Genomic DNA, 23,130 nt, shown 5'->3' on the forward strand with positions numbered 1-23,130 from the left:
CTGCCTGTAGGGCTTATGAGTGGGGGATGAAAGGAAGGCTGAGTCTGCCTGGTTTCTCAAAGAGTCACTGGGCAGATAATTGACCATCTGTGTGCCTGAACTATAGAGAGCAAATACCTTTTCTAGAGGTTTTCAACATCCTACAGAGCAGGAAACCTCCCTTCAGGCAAATGACCAAAACAAAGGGAGATGTGAGAGGGACCTGGTCCACCCCTCAATCCCCAGTCAGAAGTCCCTGAGATGCCTGATGGAACATGAACTGGAGACTACTGTTTGGTTGAGGGTGGGTAATTGAAGCCCACACATAAATTCTCACGGAATAGTTTATTTTTAGTGCCTACCCTAAGAGCTTTCTCTGGTTTCTGGGCACTGGATTGTCCTTCACTGGACAACCAGAAGTTAAAGCACTTCAGGATCAGCTTTCAACAGGTGACAGACAAGAGTGTTCTGAGGCGGGTTCCACACAGTCCCTCTGAGGGCCCAGTGAGACTGAACCCAGTTGCCCGTGGCTGTGATTTGCTCATTCAGGTTTATTTTTATGGGCTTTCCCCCCTGACTCTCCCTGTTCCCTCACTCCTTCCTGGGATCCCCTCCCAAATGAATGCCAAATGAATCCATGTCTCAGCTTCAGGGAACCAGAGGGTTTCAGCACTTCATGTCTCACCAGGCCCTCTGAGTCCCATGTGAGAGGAGAATCTGCCACATGGCTAGCCGGCTGTCTTCTGCTTCAATGTCAGAGACTCCATTATCCCTTTGGAAAGGTTTGCTTTTGCATGGTAAGTCTTGGGCTTTAATTACAGCCAGATGTCCACAACAAGGGTGCAAACCTGCATCATTTTCCTTTGAGTGTAAATCTAATTGTATTGATGAATGAAGGCCCTCTGTTCAGCTTCATTGATTAACGCCATCCAATAGCCAAGATCTAAGGAATGAACGTCAATGTATTGACTGCCAAGCAGCCTGTGTAGGTCATCAAGTCCTAATAACTGACCCATTACACTTGGCAATGAAAGAAAGCTCACATTCACTCTGAAAATGTCATATAGGTCCTAGCTTACAAGACTCCTTTTAGCCAATGTATGTAGAATCTTTTAGTAACTGTGCTATATCCGTTTGAGAACTTAGAGAACATTTTTTCTTGATTATAAGTTTATAAACCATAAGTTACTTTTTAAAAATTTGTCTTTTATTTAGTGCTTTCTATGAAGCAGCACCAAGCAAAGCTCTTCACATAGATTATTTCCTGTAATCTTTGTAGTAACTTTTTTTTTTCTCAAAAGCAGGAACAGATTTAAAGAGATTAGTCATTTGTCCAAGGTTTCACAACTAATAATTGGCAGAGCTGAGTTTTGTCTACTTTATTCCAAGTCCTTTCCTCTTAACATCTCTCTATAATGTTACCAAAATCAAGTGTGAAAATATAATACTTTATAAAAATTCTTGTGTTTACCAAACACACATACACACACACACACACACACACACGTTTTAAAGCTAGCAAATGGTGGGACTGTACTTTTTAGTAGCTTCTGAGAGGGGAACTGTAGATATCTATAGAAGGTGAAAAACTGTTCCCATATTGAAAGAGAAATGTTGATGATCCCTTTAAGTTTGGGGAATAAATACATACTATTAATAAGAACAGCTGGAATTCTATTTTAAAATCTATTAACAATGCAAAATGCTTTTTTAAATTTTTATTCCACCTAAGCTCCCTGGCCTCACAGTTCAAATCATTTGTGGTTTATCTCAAAGTGCTATGAAAGTAAGCCGGAGAAGATTTTTGCTGTATTGTGTCTCTGTACGTTCAGCTTTCCCCCTTGTTATCAGGCATCAGAAATACAGAGGGTGCAAAAACAAGCAAACAAACAAAAAAACCCATATACACATTTTAAGAAAGGAAAGAACTGTATTCAAACTATACTGATGGTCACCACTTTGAGCACCTCTTGTCATTGCAGAAGTCAAACGTGACTTGCATTCATCTTTTGTTACTGCTATATTTTGAGTATTGCAATTTTCATACATTTTTTTTCCTTTCTTGAAATATGGATTTTTATTTATTTCTTTGCACCCTCTGTAGCGCTACTACAGCCCTCAGGCGTAGTTCTCTTAGAGAAGATATGCAGGCATTCCAAGGGCTTGCCCAAAGGTGAGTTTTAATGAGGTGTGCCTCCTCCTTTCCTTGCTTGAGAAGTAAGGGTACATAGCGAGAGCTGCTGTCCAGTGAAAATGAGTCCGGCATGTATGCTAATTAGATTGGGCCCCTGGAGAGTAACTGGCTGTTGGTTGTTAAAGGCAATAAAATGATAGGTCACAGAAATAAGTGCAGTCATTTCAAAGCTGACTTCTGGAGGCTTTTTCCAGCAAGGCATCAGAAACAAGTGCTATGTCACAAAAAGAGTAATCAGGAGCTCCTGGAGGAAAGTGAAGAGGTGAGCGGGGTCGTTGTTCTGGGAACGTTGTTCTGGAAACTCATTACCCAAACACAAGTGCGGTCCCCAGAATAGGTCCTCTATTTTGGTTTTCAGTACAAATTCATACTTTACTTTGGTATTTAGTAAAAACTAAAAAATAATAAATCTGGTCTTCCTTGGCTCCCAGGGAATTTCATTCTCCTCTTCCAGTCTCTCCAGTACTTTCTTCTCTGTCTTTCTCAGCTGCCCCACATTCTCTGCCAACCAGCAGTGATTATATGTTTCCTGAATTTGGTTTTAAACCAGTTCTCCTCTTGAAAATCTCTTTTGATAATCTTAACCACATTTAAGTCTTTGATAAGGGGAAAAGATCTTAAAAGAACGTGTGTGAAATAGGAAAAAATAAGGAACAGATGAAACATTGTCCATCTGATGGGAATTGAACCCTTTTTGTGGCACAGTCCCCTCTTACAGTCTAATGAAGCCTATGACCTCTCCCTTGAATAATGGTTTTAAATTAAAATACGTATGATTGCAAAGGAAATCAATAATGTTGAAATAAAGTTATAAAAATATTTTAAAAAAACAAATTTGTGATATAGTAATGTGTATTCAGTACTATTTATTCGTGAAATTACAAGATCTGATGACTGCCATAATTTCAAAGTAATGAGAAACACTTGGAGATGTCAGCAATACTATACCATGGTATGAAAATTTTTAATGGTGACAGAATCACAGGTTCTTCTAATATCCTTTGATTTTTTTGCCTATGTTCTTAACTGAAGGGAATGTTCAATTTCAGTTAGAGGTGAGGGAAAATACAGATCCAGAGTTAAGAACACGTGGTCTAAAGATTTCTACCAGATTGGGAATCCTTATCTGTGTGCCTAACAGAAGCCACCAGTGATGGTTTGGAGCCATTTACAATTGTACTATTGCTCTCCATCCCTTGTTTCCTACGTTCAGTTTAACTAGGCTTCATGGATCTCCTCTTGTCTTTCCCAGCATATCTTTTATATTGAAGTAAAATTGAAACTAGTCAGTTCTGTTTGTTAGCAGCTGTTGTATTTTGGTTTTGTTTGGGGAGATTCTTTTTTGTTTGATTTTTAAATATATTTATTATTTGTAGGGGACACTAAAACCACTAATTATCTGAGGTCATTTTTCCATGCTATGTCGAGCTTCTATTAACATAGGTAATTGGACTTCAAATGAGAATAGAATTAAAACATCCAACTTCAACCTCTGTTTATTGCCTTCAATGGTTTTGAAGCAGGTAAAAACAACAACAACAACAAAAAAAAACTCTTGCCACCTTTTTGACCTTCTCCCCTTGACATCCCAAACACTGTATTCTCCTGGACTTCTCTTGTCTACCTGCTAATCTCTTGGTGCCTTCTGAGTCTTCTCATCTGCTCCACACTCTGCCAACCAGAAAAAGATAGGCATTCCCCCCACTTTAGGGTTTGGGCTAGTTTTTCTTCATTTTCTCCCTTGATAATCTTTCCCAATCCTCAGTCTACTTCCTTTTCCACATTCCTTCTCAGTTTTATTGGATCCAACACCCTCCATCTTCCTGTTTGTTCTGATTTTAATGAAACTCAGCAGATAATTTTGGATACTTATTGTGCCCTAAACAATATGTTAGGCATGGGGGCTACAATACTGAACCAATGGAACAGGTCTCTGCCTTCATACATACTGCAGTCTATCAAGGAAAAGTCAGCCTTGAACAAGGAATTTCAAGAGTGATGAGTAGAATCACGGGAGTAACAGATCACTGTGGGAGTTGATAATAAGAGCGATCTAGCCTAATTTGAGGTCATAAGGAAGTTTATGAGAAGTGATGTTTAAATTTGGACTTTGAAAGTTAATTGAGAGAGAGGTCCCTGAGTTGTGTAGGAATGGGGATTGAGAGATTCACATGAAACGCCAAAATCTAGAGAGAATAGCAAGGAAGGAGAAAAAGATGTCTGGTGTGGCTTTGATGTAAAATTCAAAGAGTGCATTTGAGTCTAGCGAGGCTGTGAAGAGGCAGGGCCAGCCAAACAGGAAACACTTGTCAGCCATGTTGGGGCACCGGGGTAGCATCACCCCATGGACAGTGGGGAATCCCATAAGAAGTTTCAATCAGGCTGCAGAATGTTCTGGTTTACCTTTTTAAGTGATTAGCACAACTGTAGTGTGGAAAATGGTTTGGAGGGGCCAACATCCATGTAAGGAGACCATTGGAGGTGGTTATAGGAACCCTGTTAAGAGAGGATAGGGTGGTCCTGCAAGAAAATCTCAGCCATTGTTGATTTGTATCTGTTTCTATGTTACCCGTTCCTCATACTCATCAGACTAAATTTTTTAAGATTTGGTTTCTAAAATCTCCATGACATACATGCTTCTGTTTATTCCTATTGACCTAAATCAAACTTCCTATTTTTCTTTCCTGAGCTTTTGCAACAGCCTCTGCTCCCTACTGACTTGTTATCTAGTCTCCTATTTCTCCCTTCCAGGAGCATACAGTTGTGCTGTCAGAGTTAACCCCTAAAATGTGCTTGGGTGCCCTCAAGTGCATCAAAATTTAGTCCAGACTCCTCTTCCTGGTTCACAATTAGTACAGCCTGGTCCCTATGGATGCTGCCAGTCTTCTCGGCCATTGCGCGTTCCTGCCGTAACTCTCCTACCTCACGCTCCCCTGGGCTCACCAACTCACAAGTATCTACATGCACTACATTTTACAAGCACTTCCCTCCACCTTGAACATCTTTCTCTTCCAACTCACCCATAAAAATTATATCTGAAGACTCATCTCTCCAACTTCCTCCAATTCTAGGTGCCCCCAACCAGAATTAATTTTTCCTTCCTGCCCATGCTCCAATGGTATTAGGTGATGCATTTTCCATCTCATTGAACTTCTTGCTCTTGTTTTACCATTTTTTAGAGTCTACCTCCTATTTGAATCATTATGTATGAGACTGGCTCTTTCACTAGATTTATAAATTCCAGAGGACTAGAGAGATTTGTCATAGTCATTTCTGTGTCACATAGTGATTTGCCTGTTCTGTGCTTATAAGGGCTTGACAAACATTACATTTAACTGCTGGTGGTGGTGCGTGATTGTCTCCCTAAATCGTGAATGTCTCTGGTGACATGCCTGAATCCCATTCTGGCTGATATTCATCAAATACACAAGGGCATTTTACTAAGAGCATTGTTTTTGTTTCTAAAACTGGCTAAATGGAACAAGTATCAGTAAGAGAAACAGTTAACAGTTTTATTGAGAAGTACTAGATCCCTTGTTGGAACCTGAAATCCATTCCATAAGTATTTCTTGAGCCCTAATCATATATCTGGCACTGTGGATGCACAGCTATAAATAAAACAGGTCTCTGTTCTGGAAGCAATTGCAGGTATCTGCGTAAAATTTTGGAGTTTCCCATGAAGAATTCAGGAGAATTTACATTTCTTAAACTGGAAAACAATTTTCTCACTTCTTTATTAAAATATTATGTGTCACTTGGCTAACTCAGAGGTGACAGCCGTACAACCTTCGCTGCAACACCAAGTGTCTATGTTGTCAATGTATTAGGAAGTGTAAACATACATACACACACACACACACACACACACACACGCATTTATTAGGATATTGTTGACTGTAGTTTATTTAGTGTTTGATTATTACTATTATTTTATACATTGTTATCTCCAATTTAAATAAAGCCAGCAATAGGCAGGTTTTAAAAATTTTTTCTCATTATCATTTTATGCCTTAGGCTGGGAAGAATTAATAGAGGTATTAAGCAATAATAATAATATTTATTATTTTTATTTTCTAATAGTAGTAAAACTAATAATATTATAGTTCCTAAATTAGTTCTACTAGATGTCCATCATTGTACTAGAAATTACACAATAAATTTATGATCTCAAGTAGCTCACAAAATTACTATCTTATTTCTGTAGGGGGAAAAAGGAATATATTCTTAGAGGAAGATGATTGTGTAGGAAGCTCTGAATTTTTTTTCTCAAGGCTAGTTTTAAACTGGACATTAGGAACATATACCATGATTTTCTGAAAGATGAATGCTAACTGGGAAAAACAGAGCATAAATTCTCAGAACACAGTAGCATAAGGCAAATGTAGGAGGGCTTTGGTGGAAAATGTAAGGGACACATACATTTAGAAAGAGTAGAGAATATTTTTCAGATGTCTGGATATGCATGTATCAATATCTGTGGCTTCAAATTTGACTAGAGTTTGTTTATTTGTTTTTCAAAATCTTTCCTAAGCATTGCCCTGGTGGAAAACATTCCTGAAGGCCTTAACTATTCAGAAAATGCACCGTTTCATTTATCGCTTTTCCAAGGCTGGATGAATTTACTCAACATGGCCAAAAAGTCTGTCGACATAGTGTCTTCCCACTGGGATCTCAACCACAGTCATCCGTCAGCATGTCAGGTAAGCTGCATCCTCTGCGCATGTGACGACTTTACTTGTGTGCATTTTACACTCCTATGTGTTACACTCCCAGTGTTCTTGCCTCCACTCCTCAATTTCAAGCTCATTTTTTTTAGTCTATTTCACCCACAGTACATGTACGTCATTACATTTGTACGTATGTGCTGTTGTTAATCATGTCGCTCAGCTCCTACTAGAATACCTGGCTTTCAAGGGCAAAATCCTGTTTCACCTTTGTATACCGTAGGCTGTCTATACAGCGTTGCTGTGTTGGGCCCCTTCGGTGGGGGAGGGAACCACTTTCATCGTGGTATCTGTTGATGGCACGCCCCAGAATCCTATCCTGCTTTGCACATGCATGTTTACAGTTCTGATTCCGTAACTGCTTGCTGAGGCATGTAGTTGGTTCATTGGTGTCATAATTTTCCTTTAGAACCCAGAGCCAGCTTTTTTTTTTTTCAATTAAAGTTTATTGGGGTGAGAGTGGTTAGTAAAGTTACATAGGCTTCAGGTGTACAATTCTGTCATACATCATCTATATATCACATTGTGTGTTTACCACCCAGAGTCAGTTCTCCTTCCATCACCATATATTTGATCCCCTTTACCCTCATCTCCCACCCCTTACTCCATTACCCCCTGGTAACCACTAAACTATTGTCTGTGTCTATGAGTTTTTGTTTCTTTATTTGTTTTTCTTGTTCCTTCGTTGTTTTCAGTTTTATATACCACATATCAGTGAAATCATATGGTCTGACTTATTTCACTTAGCATAATAATCTCAAGATCCAGCCATGTTGTCGCAAATGGCACTATTTCATCTTTTCTTATGGCAGAATAGTATACCATTGTGTATACATTCCACATCTTCTTTATCCAATCATCTATCGAAGGACACTTTGGTTGTTTCCATGTCTTAGCCACTGTAAATAAAGCTTCAATGAACATCGGAGCACATATATCTCTACAGATAAATGTTTTCTAATTTTTGGGGTAAATACCCAGCTGGGTCATATGGTAATTCTACTCTCAATTTTTTGAGGAACCTCCACAATGCCTTCCATAGCACAGAGCCAACTTTTTAAAAAGTGAAGGCAAGCTTTCCAGTGTAGTCGTGATATTCTTTATTTTTTAAAATGTATTTTTCAATTACAGTTGACATGCCATATTATATTAGTTTCAGATGTGAAGCACAGTGATTAGACATTTATATAACTTACAAAGCAATCACCCTGATAAGTCTAGTATTCATCTGACACCATATATAGTTATTGTAATATTATTGACTATATTCCCTATGCTGTATTTTACATCCCTGCGACTATTTTTATAACTGGTAATTTGTACTTCTTAATTAGTTGTATATTCTTGACTCTGTCATGTTTGGGAGAATAGGAAAAAGAAAGATACAAATTATAATTACAAGAATAGCCTTTAGAATACTGACTAAATGATGTCAATGCTTTCTGAATGAAATAACCTGGAGATAAGAAAATGATTCTGGTCCTTTTTGGTGTGTTTTTCTTTATATTGATATGGCCATGACAGTACTGAGCTACCCAGGCTGTGCTATCCAAGTAGACCTATACATAAATATTCTATATGGGTCATAGATGAAATCAGTTTTGTCTCTTTGTACACAAAATGTGCTGGCATTAAGCTTATACAGGCATACCTCATTTTATTGCACTTTGCTTTATTTTATTGCGCTCTGCATATGTTGCATTTTTTACAAATTAAAGGCAAGACCCTCCACTGGCAAAAAGATTACAACTTATTTTATTGCGAGACTCACTTTATTGTAGTGGTTTGGAACCAAACCTCCAATATCGCCAAGGTATTCCTGTAATAATTACCTCATGGGTGCTTTGAAATCTATTTCAATTATACTATTTTCAAGTCAAAATATATCAGACAAAAACAAACAGAAAACTACAAAGATCATACTAAAAAATTGAATAAATGTACTAAAGATGCTCCTTGACTTACGATGGGGTTACACCCCGAAAAACCCATCATAAACTTAAACTATCATAAATTGAAAATGCATTTATTACACCTAACCTACCAAACATCATAGCTCAGCCTAGCCTACCTTAAATAGGCAAAGAACACTTACATTAGCCTATAGTTGGGCAAAATCATCTAACACAAAGTCTATTTTACAATAAAGTGTTGAATATTGCACGTAATTTATTGAATACTGTACTGAAAGTGAAAAACAGAATGGTTGTATAGGTATCACTTTTACACCATCGTAAAGTTGAACAATCACGAGTTGAACATCATAGTTCAGGGACTACCTGTCATTGCGTTCTGCACTTTTTCTATCTCTACTGTTTAAGCAGATGTTTTGCATGTTTATTGCTGCATAGGTTGTCCCAAAATTTAGTGATTTGAAAAATAACAATCACTTATTTATTCATGACTCTGGGCAGGGCGTGGCAGAGAGAACTTGGCTCTGATCCACATAGTGTAGACTGAGGTGGGTTGCCTGGGGCTGGAGGATCCCAGATGACTTTCCTCACATATCCAGCATCTTACTTAGGGTGGCTGGAACATCTGGTGGCTGGCTGGACCTCCGTGTGTGTGTGTGTGTGTGTGTGTGTGTGTGATCACTCAGTAAACCAGCCCGAACTCTCTACATGGTGGTTGTATCTTAAACGGGCAAAAGCAGAAACTGATGACTCTGAAGACCTATGCTCTGGAATCCCAGTTGCTTCCTCCCTATTCTGTTGGTCAAAGCAAGTCGCAAATCCAAGATGGGAATGAGGAGAATTGTTGACAAGAATCTTTGGAAATTATATACTGCAGTCCACTGTGGCAATAGCGATCCATATCTCTTCCACGTAAAAATGCACTCCTCTGTCCCCCAAACTTCTATCCCATTACAGCAAAAGCTTGAGGATCTCTTTAGCTGCATCAGGTCTCGATCTGCTGAGGCTTCTCCTGTAGGCTTCTCTTGATTTGGAAACCTGTGAATTAAAAAGACAAGTTATATGCCCCCAAGACACTATGATGAAACAGGGATAGCTACAATAGATAGTTCTGTTCAACATGGGCAATGGAGAGAACATATCAGTCATGAGTCAATAGCAATTGTGAAATCTAGTCTGGAAAATGTCACCAGTGTCTCCAAACTCTGAGAACAGGACTGTTTCTAGACTAGGATCTAGTTCTCCTCCCTGAGATGCCTTCCTAATCTGCTGTTCTCAGAAGCTCTTGGCTCCAGTCTCTGTGTCATATTTTTCTTTTCCATAAGAAATAGCCTGTATTTGTTTCAGACTTACTTTCTTAGTCAGCTTCCTGCCAGTAGAAATCTGAGGCCCTAGAGGCCTCTTTTGATGTTAAACCATCTCTGTCGTTTTTTAGTCCAATGTGGTACAACCACTTAAAAACCTTGTAGACTTTCTATGTATCCAATTGTAATCCACTCTATTACCAAAAAGCCACGCCCACAAATAACTTGCAGATGGGTCTTTCTCTACTTTGGACTGAAGGTGCTTTAAGACCTTGATCTTAACGTTGCTAGGAGCCCTTTGGGCTTCCAGGATTCCTCTCAGTCTAGCTGAGAGGAACGAATCGGCACTCACCATTTTAAATCTTTCAGAAGTTTCAACAAGGAGTCTTACAGTCACAACTGTGATTTTTTTCTACCCTAAGGATATTTCCTACTTTGAGAATATTTTTGCTGAATTGAAAGACTGTCCTAGATTCTCCACATTTTCTCAAAATTCTGTGTCAAAACTAAAGCATTCCTTCTTGCCATATTCCACTAAAACTTTGATAATCTCCTTAACCAGATCCACAAGTCAGGAATAAAAACAGTCATATTTTCTGTCTTCTACTTTAAAGCAGGCAGTAGTGATGCCAAACTCCTTCCTCAAGCCTCCAGAAGCAGTTTCTTTAACTGTTCTTCTAGTCTTGAGTAACAGAATGAGATTCCAGCCTCCACCACCACCCAATCCAAAAGACAGTGCCACACGGCTTTAACTTTTTGCTGAGGTAGTTTTTATCTCAGTTATCTATTGTTGTCCAACAAACAACTCCAAAGTGTATTTATTATTATTTCCTATGGTTCTGTGAGTTGGCTTCACAATTTTTTGCTCCAGTAGTGCTGGCTGGATCTACTCACAGAGTTGTGTTCAGCTGGGAGAGCAGCTGCAGCTGGACTGCCTAAGGGCTGGCCAGGCTCACTCTCCCCAAGTGGACACTTATTATTCAATAATCTAACCCAAGGTTTTTATAGAGCAGCTGGATCCCAAGAGGGTGGAAGCGAGAACTACAAGACCTCTTAATGCCTGGACTCCCAGAATAGTACTTTGGCCACATTTAATCAAAGCAAATCACAAGGCCAGCCCACATTCAGTGGAGGGTCAAGGGACTCTAGGAGGAGCACGCAGGTACAGCAGTGGGAGATATTGTTGGCAGCAAACTTGGGAGACAATCTAATATAGCAGGTTTGATGGTGTGAGCAAGAGACAGTTCCAGTTGTCTTTCCTGAGTCCTAGAGAAGACCAGCACTCAGCGACTGGACAGAACGGGAACCACAGCTTTCACTGGATTTGGTGAGCCATGCAATGTGTGCTGGCGCCCAGACCAGACAGGTGTCCAAGCTGTGTAAGCACCACACTGTCAGCTCCCTCCAGCCTCATGGGCACCAAGCAAGAGCCAAGGGTGTTAAACACCCTTGGGAAGATTTACATTTACACTTGGACTTGGAGACCTGGATGAACTCTATTCTGATATGCTGTGCCTCAGAATGATGGATTTTTCTCCTCGACTACAAAGTGATCTTTGCTAAATGGCTTTATTTTTCCCAGTAGCTACTATTTCTCTTGACCCTGCCCTCAATCCTGGTTGGCTTCCAAGATTCCTAGATTCGGACTTGATCAAGCTTAGAGGTCATAGGGAACCTGCAGCATTTTCCAGGATGCCCATTAAGTCCATTGACAGGATTCAAGGGGCTTCTGGGGGCTGGAGCCATAAGGGGCGCCCCTGGGAGTTTGCTCAGCTCTGGGGATTGGTGGGTGATGGTGGCTCAAACCAGGGCAGCGGGGTGCTCAGGTGGCTTTACGGGTAAAGGTGAGTCCCTAGAAGGGTGACTTAGCCCCCGTCTTTAAGGTGGATGTGATTCTCAGGAGCAGCCTGAGGACTTCTGGCCTTTCCTTGCTTTTAACCTGATCCTTCATCCTTCAAGTGTGAGCTCGATTCTAACTACTGACAGTTTGGCCCTGGGATCAGGAGCATCTTTATTACCTGAGTGCTTATAAGAAATGCAGAATCTCAGAATTTACCTTGGTCCTACTTGAATCAGAATCTCCTTTTCAACAAGATCCCCAGGCAATTCATATGCTCAAAAACATTTGAAACGTGCTGAATTAAACCTTTCTGACCTCTTGCTCTGTGAGCCAGCAAACCCTGCTAGGTGTTCAGACTGTCTGGTAGCAGATGGGTCATTAGGAGATGACACAGCCTTTCTGTGGTTCCTGGCATTCCCTCATGGTCAACATTCAGTACCACTCACAGGGCGGTGGGTAAATGGATGGGTGAGGTTCCAGGCCTGTTTTATATAACTGTGCCTGGCACGAAGCTTAACACATACTAGGAGCTCAGTAAATATTTGTTGAGTAGTTGTTGAGTGGATTGTGTCAAAGATAAACAAAACCAGACACTAGTTAAAGTGGTAAGGACAGATTTGAATCAATAATATACTATTGCACTAAGGAATAGGGTCCAGGTGAACCGAACTCAACTTAGATTTGGGTGGAAATGACTGGACATTTTACTGAAAGAGTGAGGGAATATGGAGGGAAATGGCTGGGGCTTGGAGAGGGTCAGGGAAATTTATAAAAGGTGGGAAGAGGGGTTGGTACATGTGAAACCCATGTGGGTTTGCTAACTGGCGTTTACCACAGTTAGGCTCCTACCCTCCTACGGAGCCTGGGAGATGCGGGCCCTATCTTCAGATGTTGGCTGGAACAAACAGCAAATTCTTTTGTCACCTCGAGCTTTCTCAGATAGGCACTTTCAGGGGGGCCAGGGTCATCCTAGGGATGTGGCCGTGAGCTGTTCGAAATCATGTTAGTGTTTGTTTAAGCCTTTTAATGGGGGAGGGTGGGCAGGGTGGATGCAATCATTTGTGCTGAGAGCCTGCCATTTTCACAGGCCAAGGTTGAGACCTGGCAGTGGTGAGGGCTCAGAGGAGTCTGGCTAGAGTTTGGTCAAGGAGAGCATCTTTGTTAATGGCATGACTTTAGAGTGAATTACGGTGGAGGTTGCTGATATGGAAAGAAGATAACACTGAGAAGCGAAGTTCAAGTTACTCTAAAAACTGGCCTACCACCAACACATGAGCTGTTTCAATTTGCTGCCAATAACCTGGCTGTTACTGAGCTCACACAACAACCCTTTAGGAGGAGACCCCAGTTTGAACCGGTGTCTTCCGGTAGAATCATATTGCTTTGGCCAAACAGACGTATCTTTACTGCTTTTCATTCCCTTAACCTCACCAGGCTCCGTTACAGTCTAACACCAGTTGGTTTTTGGCAGAGGCCTGAGCCTAAATCTCTTTGCCTCTTCACAAGCAGAGATCTTCTTTTGCAGACAAGAGGATAGGAGGACATGACCTGCTTTGGAAGTAAAGTGGACTCGAGCAGGCTGTGAGACCACTCTCGTGAGCAGCTCCCCGCACGGCCTGCTCTTGGTCCCCAGTACCATGTCCTGTGAGGAATGGCGAACAATATGGAGTGAGGTTGGCAGCACATTTGGAGGGTTCCTACCTTGCTCAGCAAGACCGTGAATGTTCTCTCCCCAGTCTGTCGGTAGCCAAGTGACTGTTGCTGGGGTATCCCACACATTTGGTGCCCGCTGGTCACCCACCAGGGATGTGTGGTCTTTACAGAGAGAGCAGACCTGCAGAATTGAGAGTGCTTCATGTCCAACCTGCTCCCTTCCCCATCCCCCCTCATCCCACCCTCAATCCCTAGAACAGCATTTGCAAATTTAAAGGGCCCAGGAGAGCTTGTCTAAATACCCATGTTTTGTGCCTTTTTAGGCTATTTTAAAGGCTATTTTAAAGAGCTTGATTCCTCCCCTCTGACCAAGCCTGTGAGGAGATAGTTGTGCACAGATCAGGAATAGAGAACGGAAAGCAGATCCTTGCTGCTCACTTTTTCTCTTTGGGTGCAGTTTAAGAACCCTGTATCCTGTTAGAAATTCACCATTTCTAAAAAATAATAAAATGAAAAGGTATTGCTGCAAGCCTATGTGATTTAAAATTTACCTGATTTCATCTTTCAAATGAAATAGGAAATTCAAGATTTGGGTGGCCAATCTTGGGACCTGTGATCACACTTTTATTTTCACCAAGACCTTATAAATATTGGTATATAGTCATTGATTGGCTTGTTGGACTCAAAAATATGCTAGGGGGGAAAAATTCACACCCTAACTATTCAAGTAAGCTAATTTCAATTTTCTTTAAGATGTTCCAGTATAATGAAAATTAGCTCAGATTCACAGCTCATTTTCCATTTATATATTTAGCTTTAATTAAAGTTTATTGGGGTGACGATTGTTAGTAAAGTTACATAGATTTCAGGTGTACAATTCTGTATTACATCATCTATAAATCACATTGTGTGTTCACCACCCACAGTCAGTTCTCCTTCCATCACCATATATTTGATCCCCCTTACCCTCATCTCCCACCCCCCACCCCCCTTACCCTCTGATACCCACTAAACTATTGTCTGTGTCTATGAGTTTTTGTTTCTCATTTGTTTGTCTTGTTCTTTTGTTGTTTTTGGTTTATATACCACATATCAGTGAAATCATATGGTTCATTAATATATACTTTTTAAAAGTATTTTCATTTGGGAGGAGTAAAATAGTCAAACATGGATTTTACTTCTAAACCAAGAAAGCCCGAAAAATCCTAAATGGAAACCATAAATGGCACGCTGATAACAGGAACTATAACCAAAAAAAGGCCCATCTGCTTGTTATAATGCAGCTGTGAGCAAAATACACCAAGGAACAGGGCTAGTTACAGGCAGGCTCCAGCTCAGCAGAAAAGGGACACAAATAAACATGGCACATGACATCTGTGTCTTCTCTGAACAAGAAACAATTTCATAGGAATGACTGATGGTCGTTATTAACAGGATGATGAATGCCTGCTTTTTCTTTTTCATTTCCGTGGAAAGAGACACAGTCATTAAAAATGCATTTTTAATCTGTGGTGCCAAAGAGTGGCTGTTTTAATTCCCATTCTGAAAAACTCATCTTGTCTTTCCTGCCTCATCTTGGGCTATATCTTTGTGCTTGTTTCCTTCTGTGCTGAAAGAAGCTGGACTTTCCTCAGTGTCACAGCCTTTTGAGAGCTAGTGAGGTCTACAGTTCTATGGTAACCGCATTTTCAAATCTAATCAAACTACATGGTCAGGCAAAGGTTTTGTTTCTTTCTGATGATGTCTGATGATGAGTTTAGACCCTGAAATATTGAAATATCCAGGACAGCTTGATTGCTAATTTATGGGATAAAATGATGGGGATTTAATAAATCAAGACTGTTCAGGAAAAGCCAGAAAATGTGACTTGAAGAAGGCTTATTAGTAAAGTTATCTAATTCATGGGTAAAAAATCCCATTCTCTATGAGTTCACTATAGGAACCAAATAAAGTAACTAATGAGCTGCAACGACTGTATCTTAAAGAGATGTATTTATGTTAAATGATTAGCTATTGGTCTACGGTGAGCCATGCTTGCCAATTGATGGTATGTACATCACAGTTGTTTAATTTTGAAAAATTATGATTTTTAAAATTGAGCAGTATTTGCTTGGTTTAGTGAGTGGCATGTATGAAAGCTCAGTGATAGAGGAGGTCGTTTTGGAAAGTACAAGCCAGGATCCTGTCTCTGCACAGCAAGTGCTGGCAGACTCTTAGAAAGGCTGTGGAAACGAGCCAGAAATGGAGCTCAGGTTTCCTTTCTCTTCTTATCATTAGCTTTGTGACCTTGAGCAAGATACTAAACTTTCTGTGCCTCGATTTTCCTCATCAGCAAAATCAGGATGATAACAGAACCTACCTCATAGGTTGTGGTGCAGGTTAACTTGTTAATATATGTAAACAGTTTAGAGCAGGGTTTGACTGTTTTAGTGTCTATGTAAGTGTTTATTGTTATCATGAATGTTATCATTCACATTCACACCACGACTCTAGTTCAAGTCAGTTTAATTGTACTAATGAATAATGAGTTCTTATTATCGGCCTTATGCTGTGCTAGAAACTGGAATGGTTACCTTGTGAAATTAAAAGGGAGTATAAGTCCTATAAATGTGAGATTCTGGGTGGATAAAAAGGATTTGGCAAGGTATCATTACATATGGAATTCTGACTTTCATTGGATTTAGTAATTACAAATCCTTACATGCACACCTAGTCCTGCTCCCACACATGGACTCAGGCAGCTCTTGGTTAACACATCCACTCAGAAGTATCTGCTCTGTTCCTGATGAAACAGGGGCCACTTCAGCCTTGGTGAAGATCTGGACGGACCGACCATCCCCTCACCACCCAAAGGCTTAATTAACAAGAATTATACAAGCTTAAAAATGCCTTTTTTACCTCTCCATTTGTCCAGAAATTCTTTACCAATCACCATCTGGAAAACTTGTTATATTTGTCAAGTTTCTCCAGAGAAACAGAACAAATAGGATAGATGCAGCTATAGGTAGGGATATAGATATAGACATATGTATATGTCAAATATATCTATCCCTACCAATATCTGTCTCTTCTTATATATGGAGAGAGAGAGACAGAAAAAAAAAGAGAGAGATTTATTGTAGAAATTGGTTCATGCGATTATGGAGGCTGAGAATTCCCAGGAAAGCCAGTGGTGTAATTCAGCTAGAGTCTGAAGGCCTGAAAACCAGGAGAGCTGATGGGATGAGTACAAGTTTGCATCGGAATAGGGACAACCAAGAGTGCTAATCTAAGGGCAGGAGAAGATGGGTATGTCCCAGCTCAAGCAGACAGCCATCACTCTTCCTCTGCTTTTTCGGTCTATTCACACTCTCAAAAGATTGGGTGATGCCCACTCGCATTAGGTGATCTAATGTACTCAGATGAGAAGATGAGGGTGAACTTCTGTACTCAGGCTACTGATTCAAATGCTAATCTCCTTAGGAGGCATCCTCAAAGGCACGCCCAGAAATGTTTTACCAGCTATCCAGGCGTCTCAGCCTAGTCAACTTGACACATACAGTTAGTTGACCATCACATTTTTTATCTGGTAAGATTGTGACATGTTTGCTCTTAGAAATGTGTAATTGGACAAAAAAATAACCTACAACCCCAGTCTGTATTTGCTGAGAATTTGAATTTGATGTCCATGAGATAAAGATGCATCTGGACAATTGACATCTTGAATCTTGAATACATAAGAAATAACATGGTCTTCTCAAATCTACAGCCACTACAGATTTTTGTCGGTTGGTTGGCAGTTGGTTTTTTCTTCCTGGTGTTTGTATTTTTGTAACTGAAGATCCCTGTGACTAGGCAACATTCAGTGGACTAACTTTGAAGTTAGCAGGATACACCCTGCCATTGCGCTTCAGGCAGCTGCCGTATCCATGTGTGACTCAGGTCTTCAGGCTCTGTCTTAAAAGCCCACTCATTCCTTACTGGCAATATTCTTCGTAACTGACCCTATCAATGTAGGTTAACCAACAGCTAAGGGCTTGTGTTTTACCTAACTTATCAACCTTTTCTTTGTCATGTTTGGTTCAAAGCCATTCTTATTGTTTGTTTATAAGTGATATTATTAATATTTTCTATTATAATCACTTTATATTTTCCACCCACAATGCCTCCTACCCATCCTCAGGAAGCCTGTGGTCTGCCTGAGTCAGCTATGGCTCCGCACACACCAGCACCTCTCGCTCCCCATCCTAACCATCTTCTCAATTCTCCATCTACAATGGCTCTCTTAGCCCACTCTTCCTTGCTTCCCCATCCCTACTGTCCCAGGGTGGGTCTCCATTCTCTCTCCAGGCAATTGAAGGAGACTCTCATTTACTCAGCATGCAAACAGTCAGCATCTACTTTGCAACACAGGGCTATTTCTGGAACCCAGAAAAATCCACTTTTTGACAATATCATTCCCATGTAAAAGTCTGATTAAAATGCCCAATAATCTTGTGGCCTGGTCATGAAATATTTAATTAGAATTACATTTTTTTTTAATAATCCAGAAATAATAAAATCACAGCAGTTTCTGCTTTTCATTTTTCCTGAAAGGAGATAAGCATAATTGGTGGAGACTGAATCCTTTAAATAATTGAACTTCTTTGAGCCTATTATAATTAGTACGTTGGAGTGAAGTACCCAGAGAAAGGATATTCTGATACAACATGGAAAACACGATTTCACCCTTTGTTTTGGTGTAGATCTACTATATTATGGCTATTTTTTTTTTTTTTTTTGCAGGACCATAGAGAAAAATAAAACATGTCTGAATTAAGAAAAATATAATTAGGATACATACTAATGCTCTGTTGTGATTTGGACCAGTCAAGAATTGCTTATTCTGTTTATTTTCAGTTTGCAGAGCTTGGTTTTGTAGAATAGGAAGCTAGCTGCATTATTTGGGAGGCAAATATTGCAGGGCAAAGACCATAGGGTTGGGCGTCAGACACGTTTGACATGACCAGTAGTTTAGCAGTTGTGGTCACATTGGGCAAATGTCATAACCCTGACTATCCTCAATTTTCTCATCTACAATGTGGGTATAATAATGCCTGTCTCATTTGTTCAATTTATTCAGTTTGATTAGGTAATGTTTGTAAAACAACAAATAAAGGAGCTCATAAAAGATAATTGCTGTTTTTATTTTGTTTCCTATTGTTTTCAAATTTACTGGACACTTAACTTTCTATGTAATCTTAGAGCAGGAATAATTTTTAGCTGTCCATCATGATCTCAATTTCTATTAAAGGAGGTTAAGATAATTCTGCCCAGAATACTAATTCAAGCTGTTCTCCGGGGTTTAGCTGAAGAAGGGAGAAAAAAAAATGTGCATATTTTTTAGGTAAATTCACACCTCCCCTCCCCAGTTTGGCACCTTTCAATCATGACTGTCAGTCACAACCACCTAAGGAGATTTTGAAATATACTGATGCCAGCCCCACTCCAGACCAAGTTAATTAGAATATTTAAAGTGGGGTTCAGGCTTTAATGCTTTCAAAAAGATGATTTTGGGAACCATTGGGCAGTCAGGGTTGAGAATTGCTGCCTTAAACCAACCCAGTCTAATAAACATTGTTTGATTTTTATAGATTTCAAAATAAGGTCCCTCGCCTCCCCCCCAATTTTTCATCCTCATTTAACCTGTTTCAGTTTAATCCTGTTTATTGCAGTTGTGCTCTCAATGATGACATAAAAGGGCAGCAACTTGTATTTGAATATTCTCCACATCCTTGGATTCTAGGGCCTGTGTCGTATTAATTCTCGTGGCATTATTTTCTGGCACATGACCAGGAAGAGAAGAGATTGCTTGTGGATTTGAAACAGCTTTCAGTCTTCTCATCTCCTAGCTCAATATTATTTCAGGAAAACTAGTGCAGTGTCAGCGTGAAAATTATATAACCTTATGGCAAGATGTCCCCTTCTTTCAAAACAGCATCTTTTCCCTGTTCCACTCAGCAAATGCTTATACACAGTCAACACTCAGCAAATGCTTATAAACTAGCATTCTCCCTTTTCCAACATGGCCACAAAATGATTTTGAACGTGTCTTTATTGAACAAACATTTGTCAGGGTACTGTGCTGTCGCTGGAGATACAAAATCAAATAATCAAGGGTCCCTACCCCTCCCCACCCTGTGCCAATGCCTGGTGTGGTGGGGAGGCACAGAAACAGAGGTGGGAGGGCGGCAGTGCCCAGAGGGCAACCCGCAGGCTGGAGAAGGGTGGCCTCTGTGTTGGTAGCTCAGCCCCCCTCGCTGCTCCTGTCGATTCTCGTCCTCCCTCAGCACCCTTCTTTCCTGGTAAATTGCTGCTGCTTGCCCATCTGTTGAGTAATCCTAATTATGCTCTTGCTTGCTTTCCAGTATATTTCCAATGGAAATCATCATTCTGATATAAATTCGTAAGCACTATGATTAGCAAGAGTTCAATATCTTTTTTAAATCCAATCATACAGACATGAATAAATCATAAACCCAAAGATAGCCTTCCCAATTATTTGGACAAAATAATGACTTTTCTTGGAAGTTGTCTTAGTTTTGTTTACTTATACACTTGATTGTTTTCTCTCTAGACCTTTATCTCTGCATTTGCTATTTCCCTATAGTCAATTTACATTTTTACAGCTTTCCTTTTAAAAGAATAGTTCGGATTTTTTTTTCTCATTACAAGAGTAATAGCTTCTTACTGTAGAGAATTTGGAAACTACAGAGAAATGGAAGAGAAACAAAATCATCCTTGTGACCATCAACAAAAAATGTTTTAATAGTTTGATATTTTATGCAGAATTATATACATATGCTCATATTATATAATGAAATTTACATCGTAATTTTGAACTTAACATTACACCATAAGCACCTTTCTGTGTTATTAGAAACACTGGTAAACATTAGTTTTAAATTGTCTGCATAATATACAATGTAGTGGATTCACCAAATTGAATTTCTCTGTCATTGGGCTTGTAAGCTATTCCTTTTTTTTTTTTTTTTCTTCTTCTGAATAAATTCTGCCGTAGTAAATATCTCGGTGCAAAACAAATGTTTGCTTTTGGCTCATTCAGCCAGGATTCATTCTCGAAAGTAGAGAGCTAAGGAGTCTGAGCTGCTTTTGTAAGAGCAGGCATTTTCAGGGAGCCCGTAGAGCACCCTCATGGGTACTTCCTGGGGAAGCTGGACTGTGGGGAGTTGGGGGGAGTTCTGCCTCCGTTCAGTGTGGGGCCCTCTGCCCACTTGGTGACTGGACGAGCTGAGTGTTTGGCACGTCCTGGGGTTCCTCCCCGTCACCTCCCCGTCCTCTGCCCAGAGACCTGCTGATGGCTGCGCCGTCTGCAGGCTGAGCGGCCCTGCTGTGTGGCACTGCCAACATCACATCGTCGGCCTGCCCTTTGTGGCCAGAGCGATGCTGGAACAACCCCAAAGCTACTTCCTAGCTGGTTTCCCTGGGAAACCAGCTGCCAAGGGCCCTGCTACAAGCGTGCTGCTCCTGATGGGAATTCCTTGCTATTTCCTGGCTCATTATTGGCATGACGAGCTTCTTCATCTGTCTTCATCTGCCCCTGACAGAGATGGCTGCGTTCATACCTACGGGGTCCGTAATTGTGCTAACCATCATTAGGCAAGGCCTTGATGATTAACTGTTCAGAGCTAATCCTTTAATGGGATGGAACCTGGCAGCCTGCTCACCGACATAGCAGATACTCTCTGCTGGTATCAGGCGGGTAATCCTTGTTGCTCACTGCCCAAAAGGCCGGCATTCTCTACTAATTGCTAGGCCTGTGGCACAGTTTTGAGCTGTGATAGATCCATGACCTCAGGATATTTGTGAGCTGATGTAGTGGCCGCCATCTTCTGTCTTCGGATGAGGAATTCCATATTCCACAGGAACTGCTGGGGACTCTGGCCACCATCCCCAACTCCACTGTGTCCCTCAAGCCCAAGCCTACCAATCAAATTCATCACTGAGCTAGCTCATAAATACTTAGGATTCTTCCATTGTTTGGATTGCCATGGACACTACTCTCGGGTCACATCTCTCTCACCAAACTGCACACCAACCTTCTCATTGCTCTTTCAGCCTCCAGTCTTGCCCGGTACTAGTCTTTATCCAGTTTATAGTCAGGGTTTTGTTTTGGCTTGGTTTGGTTTTTTGGGCTTGTTTGTTTTTTCAGAACAAACATCTGATTGCGTCCTTCGGTATGTAAAATCCTCTGGAGGTCCACATTGCTTTCTGGATGAGGTTCAAATTCTTCATCCTGACTTACAAGAGCCTACTTACCTATCTGTCGCAGGTCTCCTCCACCTGGAACATTTTTTCTTTCTTTCCTTCCTTTGGGGAGCTTTCCCTCAGTGCCTTAGGCTGAGTTATCAATGCCCCTGCTACGTCTTCCCCTAAACCTGTAATTCCTTCATCCTGGCATCTGACCCATTGGGCTGTATTTGCTAATTTATCATTTATCTCCAAAACACAGCAGGCATCCAGTAAGTGTGGTGAATGAATTTGCTTGAAAAACAAATATATTGAATGAATTTGTTTAAAAGACACTGTCCTGTGTGAATAAAAGTTGACACTGACAAATATACAAGGAAATAATATATTGATTTTTATGTCCCTGGCAAACTTTATATATCCTACAAACTGAAAATTTTAGTAAATATGAGTGAGTAAAAGATTAGTGTTACAGATAATTGAACTAGTTGGTTAAATAAACTAGCAAACTGAGCCAAGAGAGGACCCATGTATATGTGGTCTTGTCGCTTAAGACACAAATTAAAAAACAAAAATCAAGGGAAGTGTATTGCTTCAAAAAGGCACTATGGCTTAAAATAAATCCTAATCTTGTTTCCTTGTGACTGTATCATCAAATGTGCACTATGTTTAATAAGTCATGTGTCCTTTTTTATTTTGACTGAAACTTTACATGTATGTATATACATAAGTATACATAAGTAAGATCATAGTATACCTGAGATATATCCTGCATTTTTCCATGTTCATTGAATCATAAATACACACACGTGCATACATGCACACACACACACACACGCACACACACATTTTGTGTGCTTATGTTTCTTTGGGATAGATTTCTAGGTGTAGAGTCCTGAGTGGAAGGAAGCAATTATGTCTAAGTACCTTTCCCCAAATTGCTGACAAAAGTAAATGTTGCCACTCATGAATTTTTTTCCAGTCTCTTTGGGTACAAAAGAGATCTCTTTATCGCTTTGCTTCATGCTTCCCTTGACTACATAAAACATCTCCTTAAGTGTCTTAGCCACATTGACTTCCTTTTCTTAGGCATGCCAACTCTCATACTTAGCCCTCATTTGCTTGTGCTATTGGCCTTTTCTTATTAATTTTTAGTATATTTTTGTAGAGTCCAGCTGTTAACCCTTCATTTCTCATTTGCATAGCATTTATCCCACATTTTTACTATTTTTCATTAACTTGTGGTATCTTTTGATATATACATATATACCTATATATATACCTATATATAGGT

The 23,130-nt window shown here is 40.2% G+C and overlaps 1 protein-coding gene across 6 annotated transcripts in view; it reads left to right on the forward strand.

Moving 5' to 3' along the window:
* PLD5 (phospholipase D family member 5) overlaps positions 1 to 23,130 on the forward strand; it is a 233,624-nt gene that overhangs the window by 132,764 nt on the left and 77,730 nt on the right. For 5 of the 6 annotated variants that reach the window (XM_033099760.1, XM_033099763.1, XM_033099761.1 and 2 more), the window contains exon 3: positions 6,705 to 6,873. In XM_033099760.1, the coding sequence (XP_032955651.1) occupies positions 6,705 to 6,873 (169 nt within the window). Of the gene's footprint in view, positions 1 to 6,704; positions 6,874 to 23,130 lie in introns of those variants that run through there. The other variant, XM_033099765.1, reaches the window with a different exon arrangement.

This window comes from Rhinolophus ferrumequinum, chromosome 27, assembly GCF_004115265.2.
Source record: "Rhinolophus ferrumequinum isolate MPI-CBG mRhiFer1 chromosome 27, mRhiFer1_v1.p, whole genome shotgun sequence".
Taxonomy (NCBI): Eukaryota; Metazoa; Chordata; class Mammalia; order Chiroptera; family Rhinolophidae; genus Rhinolophus; species Rhinolophus ferrumequinum.